The sequence below is a fragment of the Ammospiza nelsoni genome, chromosome 8 (genome assembly GCF_027579445.1).
Source record: "Ammospiza nelsoni isolate bAmmNel1 chromosome 8, bAmmNel1.pri, whole genome shotgun sequence".
In the NCBI taxonomy this organism is placed as follows: Eukaryota; Metazoa; Chordata; class Aves; order Passeriformes; family Passerellidae; genus Ammospiza; species Ammospiza nelsoni.
Genome location: NC_080640.1, coordinates 7,297,298 through 7,312,460, shown reverse-complemented (window position 1 = coordinate 7,312,460; position 15,163 = coordinate 7,297,298). Strand labels below are relative to the sequence as shown.

At 38.4% G+C, this 15,163-nt stretch overlaps 1 protein-coding gene across 2 annotated transcripts in view; it reads right to left on the bottom strand.

Moving 5' to 3' along the window:
* GFRA1 (GDNF family receptor alpha 1) overlaps nucleotides 1-15,163 on the bottom strand; it is a 139,382-nt gene that overhangs the window by 18,234 nt on the left and 105,985 nt on the right. For both annotated transcript variants that reach the window (XM_059477208.1, XM_059477210.1), the window contains exon 7: nucleotides 12,250-12,428. In XM_059477208.1, coding sequence (XP_059333191.1) covers nucleotides 12,250-12,428 — 179 coding nt within the window. The remainder of the gene's footprint in view (nucleotides 1-12,249; nucleotides 12,429-15,163) is intronic.

Below are 15,163 nucleotides of genomic sequence, written 5' to 3'. Positions count from 1 at the left end.
TACCAAATTTTAATATCCTTTGGGGGAATGCAAGAGATAGAGATTATATGATTTCACCTAGAAAAACATTTTAGGAATGCTGTCTGAAGAGAATCTCAACTGATGATTGTTGGCAGCAAATATTTCTCTGAATGTATAATGGTTTTATTAATAGTTCTGGACGGAGCTAAAGTAGAAAACAGAGCAAGTGAGGGGTGGTTTTTTGTGATCCACCTACTGAGATGCATCTAATACCTCACTAGCATCAGCTTTGTCTTCCTAGCAAGTTTCAGTGTCAATACAAGCATTAAGAAAAAGTACACCGGCGCGTGTGCCAACCACAGCAGCAGTCTGGCTTCTTGTGTTACTCCTACCTACAGATCAGAGGGTGGAAAGTCACAGGATGACAGCACTGCTGGAAACAAGGGATGGGTGTGATGCAGACAGTACCTTCTGTGCATTCACATTTGCTGCTGTGTCTGGACACCAGTGCTGATTCTGCACCCCTGAGCTGTCCCAGTCAGAAGTGAATCAAGTGGGCTGAAATGCCACGTTCAGTGGCCAAGACAGGCCAAGGCTCTCTAGTGACTGAGAGCAGCATCCTCAGGAGGGATTTGGGATATCTGTGCTGCTCCCATTCAGTGGCTGCAGCACACGTGCCACGGCTGAGCTGCTGGGCACAGATGGATGGAGCTCACTCCAGCAGGCTCTGCACAGAACAAGGGGCAGCAGATGATGAGCAGGGGCCTGCAGAGCACATGTGAGCAGATGTGTCTCGCTGGCATGGACATGATGCGGAGCTGAAGCTTTGCCATTTGCTCTCTCTAAATGTCCATGGAACACCAGGGTCCAGTCCCCTGTTACAGGGACAGAAGCCAGGCCAACTGGCATTTAAGGGACTGTGCCTGTGACACGGACCCTCTTCAGCTCCCAGAGAGCAGAGCTCTCTCACTGAGGGCACTTTCCAAAGAGCTGCACTGGCACTAAATATAACATGAGCCACCAGCCTGAAGGTGAAAAGCCTCTGCCTAATTAATTATTCCTAAGTATTCTCATTAAGCTGTTCTCTGGGTATACACAGACTGTGTTTTTTATCTAAACCTGTTTAGTTGTGCCTATAAAAATGTGAATTTCTTCTCTGCATATGCCCATGACTGAGTCCTTAGGAATAATCAGGAAACTTTAATCAAAATTAACAGGAACTCTTGATGAGAGCAGGATTCTGCAAACAGTTGCAAGAATTTCTCAAAGTTCAAAACCAATATGAAAAAAGGGATAATTATTTTCCAGTGCATTTGCATTTGGATTCTGAAACTGTATACAAGCAGCTAGATCTCTGCAGGAACAGACCCCAAAATTCACCCTGAGGACCAGACAATGGCAGTGCATATGTGACTGAGGTGTGCAGAACAGCAACACAGAAATCACCACAGACCAGGCAAGATACATGCAACTGTTAATGCACTACTTTTCCTACTGCAGGTAAGCCTTCATAAAAACCATACTGAATACCATCAGAACATTTCTGATCAAATCATCTTTTTTACATTTGTGAAGGCACAAATTTAGGAACGAGTTTTCACAGATTCTGGTAACTGCTTTGCTTTTGTCTGTGCACACCTGATTTATATACCCATTTATCCAACTCTGCACAAATTAGGTACTCAAGGTTGCAGGTAGCTTTTTAGAGCCTGCCTGGTAAATACCCTACCTGCCGCACATATAAAAAATTCAAATGCACACATTTCAAATCTGAGGATGAATTCAGAACATCCAAATGTTTAGGGTCATGTGGTAATGCATAACTTGCCTTGAATCAGAGGTTTCTTGAGGCTTCTGAAAGTGTCAATCTGGAAAACTATAGCACCATGTAATGCAGTATTTAATAAATTACTGCCTGAATTCCTGATTCTATTTTAAGAAAGACATGAGGGAGGATAATCCTATAATTCTTTAGGAAGCATGCTGAATGAACCTATGAAAAATATTCTGTGTTATGCACACCAGTCTGTTTACCCATGACTCACAAACAGAGCTAAACACGCAGGAGGGCTTAACCTGAGGTGGGATTATTGGGCCAAGTTCACTGATTGGAACAGGATTTGGTGTGAAATAGTCAGGCTCTCCTCCAAAGTACTGACAAAAATAAACATTTTGCACTCCTATTGATTTTGACAGCAAGGAGCTCAAATGGGTGACAGTGTCTCATGTTCTGAAACTCAACAGCAAATTGAAAAACGCTGTAGAGTAGGTGGTTTGATGCAACATGAAGATCTATTATTCAGGTAAATCAGCTGATTAGGAGTCATGGGCATAAAAAGTAGGAGATAAAGGGTGTAATTTATTTCCAGTATTCAATTACTAATGTACAGTGAAGACTGGAGTAAAATGAGCAGAAAGGGTAAAAGCAGAACAAAAATTTCTCTTCAGCTGTTTTGTTGTAATTAATTTTTTTTTATTAAGAGTATAGATTAGTCAATTTTGTTAAAAGATTGTGTTTAATTTTCCGTCCTATAAACTTGGCTTGATTACTTGAAAAATTAATGAATGCTATAGAAAAGGTTCCAAATTTTAGCCCTTCAACATTGTACTATTTTTGCAGCTATGTTGTCTCCTCAGCAATGTATGGGTTAGAATGATTACTTATTATTGCACTAAAATTTCCACTGGTGGTAACACAGAATAAACTATTCCTAAAAAGTCTTCTTTATTATTCCTGAAATTATTTTGATCATATCTGCCACATGGCAACTGAGAGTCTGGGTAGTTTATTTTTTAAGAATGTTAAGTCTCTGGGTTACAGAGAAATATCAAAGAATGGTGTGCATACATGTAAGGGGTAATGGATAATTACAATGTACACTTAAGGATTATTGCAATATACACAACTGTGGAGTTATTCCCTTTTTACAAGTGTATAAACAAAAGTAGAATTTGATTAGGTCGCGTGATTGCCTCTTTAAAATCAAATTACTTTATATGCATAAACATACTTCAGGTGCTTGGGTTTGCTGTTGGCAGAGGAAGGCAATGCATCCTCCTTAATCAAGGATAAGGAAGCAGGGTTGATTCAGACATTTCACCCAAAGCAGAATGCAAACTTACTCCAATCCCAGCTGCACCCCAGTGTGGCCACAACCCCCTGTGCCCTTCTCCACTGTGTCCCTTCTCCTAGGGCAGCCCAGCCCAGCATAGAGACTACTGCAGGGTTACACAGCCTCAACACCCTTCCAGCTCAGTCTGGCGCAGATTTTGGTGGGTTTTTTTCCCCTGAATCTGCATTTAGCCATTAAATCATGAAAGGAAATACAGAAAAATAATATAAATAAGTTTCATAGCGAATTAAGTCTATGAGGCAGCTGAGTGTCCAAACATTACAGAATGGATCTGCAAGAAGAGAGGATAAAACAACCCAAACCACAAGGAAAACAAACAAATAAACACCACACAAAACAAAAAACAACAAAACAAACAAACCAAACAAACTAACAAAAACAGACAGGAAAAGGATCTAATGAAGACTAATGGCTAACTGGAAGTGAGGTTTCAGATGTTTCAGGTGTAGATATGCCAGTGAGCATAAGACCATGAATTCCAATCGACACTTTTCTGTAGGTTTACACAAAATGTGACCAACCACTTGTCCTAAAAAAGAGCACAGGTTTGCTGTGCTGTAGGAAACAGATAGCTCATCTATAGAAACAACGTTCTGATCACCAAGACAGTGTCCAGTAGTGTCTGTAAGGCTTCAAGAGCCACCAAGGGTGACAGTAAATGAGAAAATTACAGCACAATGTGAATGTAGTTCCCATCTGTGAGCTCTTCTCTACCCACTCACATACCCAGGAGTCACAGAAATCTCAGGGAAAAACACTTTTGGGAAAAAACTCTGGGGCAGGCAGCCCCACACCCCTGCTCCAGAATCCAGGAACATTTCTCCCGCTTCTGGGGATTTCAGGGAACCAGAGGCAAGGCAAACCCCTTGACCCTGCACCAGGATTGTGCACAACTCATCAGGTCCCTCTGTTAGTGAGCCTTCCCCTCCAGGGAATGAGGAGTTTGTACAACAAATTGCTGCCCTGCTCCCCTAAACTCTCACCCCCTCTGCACCATCCCCCTTCAAGAGAGAGAAAGCAGGTAATTCATAAAACTCTGCATCTGTGACTAAAATGCTCCATTACCCAGAATTATTCAGCCTCCACACTGTCATTTGTCCTAAGCCATCATACTACAAAACAAAATTGTCAATACTACTTCAATAAAAGTGTTTAGAAGTACATTTCAATTACAGAAGTCTTGTGAGATCCTTCTGCTTACCTAGGAAAGAACAATTATTTGCAAAAACGGCAGAACTGATAAAGATTTTATGTGTAAATTTTGATCAATTCTGGCAACTGCTGAGCTATTTTCATACCTTAGCAAGAAACATCTCTCTATTGACAACTGTATTCATTATCTCATATATTTATATCTGATAAAGCCTTTTACTTTGGTTTTCCTCATGAATCTTTGTGGATACATTTTTTTGAGGATAACCTAATGCATTAACATAGTTTATAATAGTGAAGTATTTACTGGTTCTGAATCACTCAAATACACTATGTGGTTTTCAGAACAAGTAGAGGCTATAAGGTGATAGTTGCACTGAAGTTAACAGCAATTAATTGGGTTTTTAAGGCCAAGACTACTTTTTCATTAGGAGTTTCTGGGATAACTAGTATGATTTTGGTGTATAATAAGGACTGCTTGAGAGCTATTTCTGTAGGAAAAAAAAAAAAAAAAGAATTCAAGATTTCAAGGCTTCTACTCTTGATTTCTGTTCCATTAAAAACCTGGCGGAAAAATTCCTTTTGCCTACTCTTGCTTGGGAACAGGGTCAGCCTGCTGGCATAACCAGAGCTTCTTTCACTCCAGCAAGTAGAGATGGGAGCAGAGCCATGACTAAAACCTAATATTTGCTAATAGCAAACAATATGTCTTAAACAAAGCACTTTGTCAGGTCCCATAAAGGCACAATATATTCTGAACTCTACTTCCAAAGACAATATGATTAAACATGTACCATCACAATGCAATGACCTAGAATTTTTACTGGTGGTAGTTATGCCTTAAAATTAATTTATAATACTGTACTCCTTTTTATGGCTGTTTTTTGCAGACTGTAGTGAGCTATCTGTTTTAAAAGGGAAATACCTGATGGACTAGGGATTTGACTGAGAACTAGAGTTGGCTGACATTAGGAATACCTTCAATATGATGAAGAATCACATAAAGTAATAACAAGGGCTATGAATAGTCTGATTTGGCTTATCTGATGAGATCCAATTTTCAGATTCTGGTTTATTCTAGTACTTTGTATTTCTGTTGTATTCTTCTAAGAGGATACTCATGTATAACACAGAAACAACTGTAGCTTAGGGGAACACTGCAAATGCAAATCTGGTTTTAGTAGCAATAATTTCCAAAATTCTTTCTGGGGATTAAAACTATAATCTCTCAAAAAATTTTTCAATTTTCTGTAGAAGTGTGCAGTGCATTTTCACAAAGCTGTATTTTTTTAAGTCGTTAAATTGGTTTTTAGTAACCTCACACTCATTTTCAATTGAACAATTATTAAACTATAAAACAAAATTGCACAATTCCTAAAACTGTAGTCTGGAGTTTTACAGTCTACTATAAAGTGCTGTATTATTATAATACACTAAAGACACTCAGACTATTAAAACTTTTTTTTTTAAATGAACCATAAAATATTTTATCATTGATGAAACAGTTCTGAAGTATTATGCTCTTCAGCAGTATACATGCACAATATTTTGGTCTCATGAAAAGCATGCTAATCAGAAACCCACAGTTTAAACTGTAATTCTAATATGCAACATAAACCATGTCACTGTCTTTCAGGAAGAGTTTATTACATCCAACTTCAAGCATTAAAAACCAGAGTATTGATCATTAAATATAAGGTCCAGTCTTACAGAGAGATCTCCATGCCAAAGAGACTGAGTGTTAAGCACTGGTGATAACAACAGGATTACTTTCCTGTTGTAAAGCTTTAGCCTTTATTTCACTCCACAAATCATAACTGATCTTGTAAGGGGGCCTGATGTTCAACTCAGAAGTTCAACCATGCCTGGTAAATGAGAACAATTTTTTCCTGACTACTGATGGCTGATGTCTCACAGCAGCACTGATGTGTCTGAGCTGTTGGGTTGGATCCTTGGCCACATCCTCTCACTGCTCCTCTCTGCTCTAAAGGGAGGCAAAGGACTCCCCTGCACTTAGACATTCATCAGCAGTATGAAGCACATCTTTAACTTCAGCAGGATTTCAACAAACTTGAAAACAACCTATCTTGTGTGGTCCTGCAATTCTTTGGCAAAGAGGGTGAAAAGCTCAGTCTTGCTCTGAGTGGGAGCACCCACACGACCATACCATGAACACACAACCATGTGTATGCACATTTGTCACTGTCATATTTTCTGAAAAATTTCTTTGCCCAGGATTTTGCTCCTGGGAAGCTGCGAAGCCTCAGAGAAAATGAAAACAATAATTATCTGATTTGCTTCTCTTGTGTTTTGCTACTTTGGAATGTGTTTGGACATTGTTTACCAACGGGTGATTTTGTTTCATTGGTTTCTGCTATGAATTGTTTTTACTTAATGACCAATCACTGCCAAGCTGCGTCAAGGCTTTGGAAAGAGTAATGAGTTTTCTTTAGTATCTTTCTAGCCTTCTGTCTGTATCCTTTTTGCATTCTTTAGTATAGTTTAGTTTAGTATTCTTTACTATAATATAGATCATAAAATAATAAATTAGCCTTCTAAGAGCATGGAGTCAGATGCATCACTCCTTCCTGCCATGGGGCACCCCACAAACACAACACACATTCCCTGCAAACCAGCCTGTGGCACTGGGATCCACGGCAAGGCAGCTGGGCTGGGGCTGCTTTCCTGCCAGGAAACACCAGGATTTCCACACAGACTGAAAACCCCAACGTGTCTCCACAATGTTCCCCTCACCTCCTCTGGATCTGGCAAGAGTCATGCAGTAAATGACCACAGTCTCAGGGAATTGTACATCCACACTTTCTGAGCACCCACTCCAGCATGGTGCTGAAGAAAACAAGGATTAACCTCCCTGAAACCAATTAAATCAATGGACAAAGCAGTATCTGTTGTGGCAAAACAGAACTTCATTTAGTGCTCCCTGAATTAGAAGTGTAAGATTAAAGATGAAACTTTAAGTTAGCCCTGGCTGTCAGATCTTAATCTGTATACACAAAGCACTCAAGACTTCTTTAGGTACAAGGGACTTGCCACTAAAGCAAATTAAAGACATTGCTTTTTTTACAGAAAAGCTGCCAATAAGTGTTCTCTAAATCACTCTTACCAGCAGGCTGACCCCATTATGTCAGCTAATCCTGGAAATACAGGAGGTAGATTTAAATCTTTTCATAGAAAACATTAAGTCATTTTTTTTTTTTTCTTATTTCTTTTGGTTCTGGCACAGCACTGGGAGTTTTATATTGTTGTCCATCTTTTGCCCCAGACTGTATCTTTCTGTGTAGTTGGCATGCCCAGAGGAAGAGGTCCAAGCAGGACGTTCCCAAGGGTTGGAGCAGGCAGGGCATTTGGAAAAATCGGCGCTTGAATATCACAAAAAGTTCACAGGTTGTGTAAGGGATGGGGGAAAGAGGGTGCCAGGTGTATGGGTGAGTTAACAGTGGTGCTCAGGGGATAACAAGCTTTGTCTCCACCCCAGTGCTCCATCTCAGCAGCTGTGCCATTCCCTCACCCACACACTGCCTGTGCTTCCAGCTCATGCTCACCCACCACCCAATTACCAGCCCCTGGAGATGCACACCTGCTGTGTCCTGATCCTCAGAATGCTGCGCTGGAGCTTTTAACCCTCTCCAAACATCTACATAATGCTTTGAATAATGGTATTTAGCACCTGGGAAGCAACACTGAGCAGTTAGAGAGTGTACTTAACCCACCAGATGAGCAGCTCCCTGCACAGTGCTGTAGGTCTGCACAGACAGATCTACAGGGCAAAAGCAGAGTCATTTTCAGTCTCAGTCATACTCAATTCCTGCTCTCCTCAGAGCAATGTGAGCCCTCTCTCCTGTTTTTGTCCTAGGATTCACCATTAGAAGTATTTTTTAAAAATCACAAGTAGTACACAAATTTGTGGAAGAGCAGCTTGCATTATGGCCCACATCTGCTAAAAACACCCACTAATCTTACATGCCAATAGAAAGAATTGATATATTTAAGTATCCAGATTTCTCTTTCCCAATGTTCCCCACAAGATGTTTGATATTTTCAATTTGTATCTCATAGTTTTTAAATTTTGCTGCTGAGATTACAACAACATCTACATACTGGACTTGTCTTCAGTCCAAAGGGTCATGGATCTCAATTATACCTCCCCATTGCTACATGCTTCAAAAGCACAAAAATCTTAATTTCTCTTTGAATGCTGGCTATCCAAAGCAAAAGGAAGACATAATAAATATGAAAAAACAAAGTATAGAGCTAGCTAGCAAGACTTTGATGCATATATTTACTTAAATGTCCTTAACCATCTTGACTTCTACAATTTTTGTCTTTTGCAAAACATCCTTTAAAATATTATAGAAACCCAGTGTGGGAGTCTGAGTTTTTTATTTATCTCTGCAATGACCCCGGAACAACTGGTCCAGTCTATCACTTGAGGTTCATTTCATTATCATCCTTCAGTTCTACCCATCTCTCCTAAATGCAAAGACAGCCTTTTTTTGAAGAATACATGGTGTGAGTACACATCCAAACTCATTCTTTTGTCCCTTTCAACTAATCCAACACGATGGTTCAGGCAGTGGGGGTAGAACATGAGACTGGAAGACCAGAACCATTTTTTGACTGGCATGCTGAATGCAAGTTATGACTGAAAATGAAAGATTAACATATATGTCAGTTAAATAGAAAACATCAGAGTGAAGCCACCAGGAAAATAAACTATAGGGTTGGCAATTACTTAATAAAATCTGCCTGTATAAGGAACATGCTGCTGGGATTCATCTTCCTTTTTGTTCACAATACTTTATGTCATTTTTATATGGTGCTGAGGATTCTTTGCAAGATGTCAAGCACTTCAAATATACTTAAATTTAGCATTTCATATAAACCTAGCTACTATTTACTGTGTTTAGCAAATTCTGTTAGAAGTCAGGTTCGTAAAAAGAGTTTAAAGGATTCTTAGATAAATCAAGCATCTTCCTGGCAAAGATAGAATGCTGATTTAATTGAGGGAAAGAAAAAAAAGAGTATCTCAAACAATCCATGCATATGTAAACATAAAGCAAGCAGATATCAGAAATGAACATTTTGCTGTATCAATCTGAAATAAGACAATACCCCATAATAGAATGAATTGCAAATTCTCATAGCAATGGTAAGTTCAAATGAAGAACAACTTCTAAGCAGCATCACTTAAATAAACATTATTTTAAATTCCAAATCTTCAACAGGTTTTTGAAGTAAATACTGAGTACAGGTAAACAAAATTATCTCATATTTTCTTCAAGCATTCACTACCTTTCAGATTCCCAGGTTTGCTTGTGCAGGGGAACACAGCACAGCAACAAAACCGGGGTGCACTCCTGCTCCTCACATGACCATTCTGAACAATTCATAGAGAAATGTATCAAAAATTGCTCAGTCAGTGGTGCTCCTGGCAGACTGGGTTAGTGCCCTGTATTTTCCAGCCCCGGGAGGTTGGTATTGCTCATTTCTGTGCCATATTATACTAATCAATCACTTCCTGAGCTTTCTTCCCTTGCTGTATTTCTTTCACTGGCAATTTATACTAATCAATCACTTCCTGCTCTTTCTTCCTTGGCTGTATTTTTTAACCCACTAACTAGAATATCCAGCCCTGTTGCATCTCAATGACCACTTCCTTAGCCCTCCTCTGCCATTGTCGTTTTGTGCTGAGACTGATGCTTGTAATTTGACTTTTCACAGCGTTCAGGCTATACTGCCTTTTAGAAACCTTTCAGCTCAGCTGCTAAGCACATAAAAAAGCTTTTGGCTGCACTAGTTCATGTTTTGAAAACATTACAAAGGCATATTTTCATGGGAGGAGAGGCTTGGAATGAATACCCTTCTCCAAGTGCAATATGAATACCAGTTCTTTTATAAAATTTGCATTAGGGCTTAAGTCTCACATGCAAAGTGGCACCATACTGTCCAAAAAACATAGGTTTCTTTTTAAAAAAATTGTGGGCTTTTTTTGGCTCTGTTTTTAAGTTACTTTTTGAAAAATGCATTAAAATATTAGAGCTTTGTTCTTTGTGTTTCAGTTCTGACAGAAGGAAGTGGTAGGCATAGAATATTGTGCTTCCCAGGAATAAAACTGCTTGGTTCACATAACTTCAGTGACATTTTAGTGCAGACTTTATCTACAGTTTCTACCAAACACCAGAGATCATTTATTTAAAGGAACCTTATTTCCCTACCAACCTTTATTTCTTGTGCCAAGTACTTTGGGGGGGTACCCTTGAAGTTATTGCACAGCTTTAAACCAGAGCTGATAAACTCATGTGGGATGTCACTTCAAAATGCCACAGTAACAGGAGGAAGGACAGGGAAGAATTTAAGTAATTTTCAAAACACAAGAACATCTATTCAGGCCTAAGGAACATTTGCAAATTCAAGTGAATCCAATGGGATTTGTGATCACTTGCCATTTCTTCAGTTCTTTATTTATTATGTGTACTTTGGTAGCATCTGGAGGCCTGACTCTACAGGGGGCTGTACAAACACTGAAGGAAAATGTGATCTCTCCCGTAACACAACTTTTTAATATAACATGAAGTGACTCAATATCCCATCAAGGTCCTGCTCTAAATGCAAGATATTCCAAGTTTCAGGTTTAAAAGGCTGTGTTTCTTTCAGCATATCCTATTTGTTTAAATGACTATTGCAAATAGCAATATATGCCTCCAACTGTCTCTTTTATCAATAACTTACAAAGCTTAAATAATAATGAATGCATCAATGCGAAAAAAAGAATTAAAACAGAAGGGCCTAAACTCAGCACCCTCTATCATTAACCCCCTGTACTTTGTGACTCTGAAATGTCCCTCATGTTGATACAGATACAATTTTCCAATGCAAAATAGATGCAGGAACTGGAAAAAGATGAAGGAGAGAGAGCGGTGCAGGAAAAAATTAAGCAAAACATACTTCTCAGAAATAAAATATTTCTGGTTCAGTGGACATGGAACTATTTAATATTAAGAAAACAAAGTGGTTTTTTTTATAGTGAAAAATCAATGCTTTAACAGTGAAATCCAGAGATACAGAAAAAATTATCTTAATACCAGCTGAGACCTTAAAGCTTGGACACTTATATTTGTGTCACATAGCAATTTTCCTTCTGTAAAGACAAAAATAAACAGGACAAGCTGATCTATCCCTGCTTGACCTAATTTTGTATTTAAACCACCAGAAATTTTTACAGCCCGATTCCAATCCGGCCTAAGGATGTTTCCATTTTACATTTCCTACTGACTTCTTCCTGCCTTGATTCTGCTTGTCTTCTCCTGCCCAAGTCCTTCAGTCTTTCAAAGAGCTGCAAAAACTGTCTTCAGCAAGTGGTGAGCCTCTAAATCCAGGATCAATGATCCACTATCAATAGCCTAATTTAAGTGTCAAAGAAAGTCACTGCAGCCATTGCCCAAAATCACATCATGACCTCAACCTCAGTTCAGCAGAGTGCCAGATTCAAAAGTTTATCTTTGTCCAGCTTCTTCAACATGTAGGCTGCAGCACCATATGTTCTATAATATCCAGACCTACTCAGCCAAAAAACCTTCTTGAGTTTAATACCAATAACATAAGAAAGAAGGCAGCAGGACATGCTAGCTCACATTAAGGGTTCTCTCTGAATTAGGAGTACTCAAGGGATTAATTTAATCTGACACATCCTGGCAGGATTTGGAGAGTGCCACATTCATATTCAAACCTGTGATAAGAAATTAAATACCATCCCCTGTTTCTGAGACAGAGAGGCAATAAAGTCCACTTTGAGACATGCAAGTTCCTGATTTAAAATAAGAGTGTCTGACAGCTCACAACATATGCAGCTTGCAGCTACACCATGGGAATAAACAGATATTCCAGTTTAGGCAGGCATCTAGTTAGGCAGTGCGAGACTCCTCGACAGGTGCCTATGAAAAACTTTCATTTATGCACAACAAGAAGTACAATACCCTCTTACCTGCAGGTTTGCACATGCTGGTGAATCATTGTGGGAGGGTATTTCGTTGTTGGTGGTCTCTGACCCTGTGTTTCTAAGTCTGGAAGCTGTCGTGGTTGTGGCTGTAGTGGTCTGTACTGGTAAGATTGGCTGCCAGACATTCACATCAGTGCCATTGCCAAAGGCCTGAATTGCATTTTCTGTGAAAATAAATTACAGGCAATTTTCTATTTCTAAAAAAAAAAAAAAAAAAAAAAAAAAAAAAAGGCAAAAGGCAGAACTGAGTTGTTTTTTATTGCTGTTATTATTATTATTGCATTTTAAATGTGTATTTGTAGAAACTCGATTTTATGCTGAGAAATGTGTCTTATTTTTGAACCTATCAGAAACATGAATGGAAAATCTGGGGGGGTCACATAATTATTTGGTGCAGCCTCTTCTTTGTAATGTTTCCAGTAATTCTTGACAGAAGTTTTAAGATTTACCATAATCATATTTGTTACCATTCCAAAGACTCAAAAATTTACTTTCAACATTTAAAATACAGTTTGAATGTCATGTCCTAATTCAGGCAAGTGAAGCTACAGAGCAAACTAAAAACAGAGAACTGGATAAATATTTATTTCTACAGCTTGTTGTAGTAAAACTAATATGCCTATAACTACAAAATAGTTTAACTACGCAATCTTTTCCTTACCATTTTCAATCAAAATCTGCATAATTGGATGAGGAAAACATGGTTAAACTAAAACTTTAGAATATAAAAGTTAAAAAGCTTATCACAGTTTCACAGGATTAAAGAGTGTGTTTATAGCAAGAGTAAATTGGTTGGAGTTTTTTTTATAAACAAATAGAAAAACAGTTCTTAATCAGGTCTTTGGGGATTCAACAAGGATTTGAGGATTTCTTATTTCAAATTCTTTGTACAAGAAATCGAACAATTTCACTGGGGACTAATATGTGGAAGTTATTAACACTTCTTCTCAGTGCCATTCCTTGCCTTATAAAATAATTTACATGTAATTTTCTTCTGAAAAAGATGTATTTTATTCTGACATTAGTTCTCAGAACTTCAAGATGTAAAGAGAAGAACTTGTAAAAAGCACCAGAATGAGCTGCATTGATGGAGACAAAGTGGGAAGAGGGATATGATAAGTTTTCTTGTGTATACATGAATAAGGCAATAGAAAAAACAGAATTCCCTAAAATCACAGTAACTCTTTGTTTCCACTGTTGCAAGAATGGCCACAGAAATACCTGCAATCTTTCCAGTTTTCAAAGTAACAAGTGGCCTTTACAATTAGTCCTCAGTTATTTCATACAATCATACTTGATGATCCTTATGACTCTCTTCCAACTTGAAATATTTTATGATTCTATGACAGAATCACAGAATTGTTTGGGTTTAAGGAACCTTTCAAGGTCTTCTAGTCCAGCCCCACTGCAATGAGCAGCTTCAACCAGATCATTGTTGTAAATGCTCCAAATAACAGGTTTGTTTTCCATTTTCAAGGGGAAATATATTGAAAAACAGACTAGCAAGAAATTCCTAGTTTCTTCCTACTGTGGAAAAAGAAGTTATTGCGTTGTATAAAAGAAGTGGGAAGGATTTTAATGACATATTCTCCAGGCAATGGAAGGCTCACTAATGAAAATAAGAATTTTTAAAAATTTCTATTCTATGTGAAAGGCAAAACTTTCTAGAAAATCCAGAAACACCTTTAATTTCTCCCTGAAGAAGACATTATCTTGCAGCTAGGATGACATAATTTGTCTCCCAGTAACCTCCAATGTCTTTGATTTGTCTTCATTAAAGCTTTTGTACTGATGGCAAAAAAAAAGACAAGGAATCGCTCTGTCTTTATGTTCCAAAAGGAACCTGCAACACTCTAGAAATGAATGCATTCACAAATGAATAAAATCTGAGCTACTGCAATAGATATAAATGGCAACTGCCATTAGGCCTGAAGGTCTGATGGCATATTGTTAAATTTTACCCCTCATAAAGTTTGAACTCTTTTCTCTTTTTCTTTTGTTAAATGAACTTGAGTAATTGATTCATTCTTCCGAAGCTTAATAAATAGTGTATCCCAGAGCAACTCAGGTTTCTGTGCACAGAGCTCCCTGTGCCTTCACTGCAATGCTCCTCTTGAGAAGCTACCAATGGGAATTTTCAGACCCTCAAGTAAAATACTGAGCCCTGCCCCAGCATCAGCTCAAGTCTGTAGGGCTGGATGGGTCACTCTGGACCACTGAGATCATTTACTGTGTTGGAGAGGAGCAATGATATCTACTTCTTTGCATAAGCTGATGAAATATGACTTTTAAAACTACTTTCACCCTCAAAACTTCTGGAAGCCTATTTCTTAACTTTAGTCTGATGGTTAAATTTTTCCCATTTGAAGCCTAAATATGTATGGCCAATATCTCCCTTTTTGATCTTATGCCAACATTGTCCTGCAGGTGAAGTAATCCCTTCTCCTCCTTGGGTTTGCCCTGCTAATGCAATTTCAGAGGACAATCATGTATCCTTTCAAGTTCTGTTCTGCTAGGCTAGGGAAGCCAAGCTCTTTTGGTCTCCTCATTTATCTGAAATTAAAACTCTGATGCACACTCCACATCATCCAATTATGCTGCTCCAGGCAGACAGGAAATTTGAAAAGAGAACCTGCCAAAATTGACTCCACTGAGCCATTCTGAAATTTATAACAGTCCCTAATTTGGAAGTGAATCCGACAGAAAAAAAAAAAATCAATAATTTAACAAAATCTTTACAATAATTTCTATCCAGGCTTGTGTTAAAACCAGGCATCTGAGATCCAATATCCTAAAAAAAATGAAGTTGGCTGTAAATTGCAAGTACAATCCAATTTATACTTAGTCACGGCAAATCCTTCATATCCTAAACTACATGTCTTTTTTATATGAAGTTCTT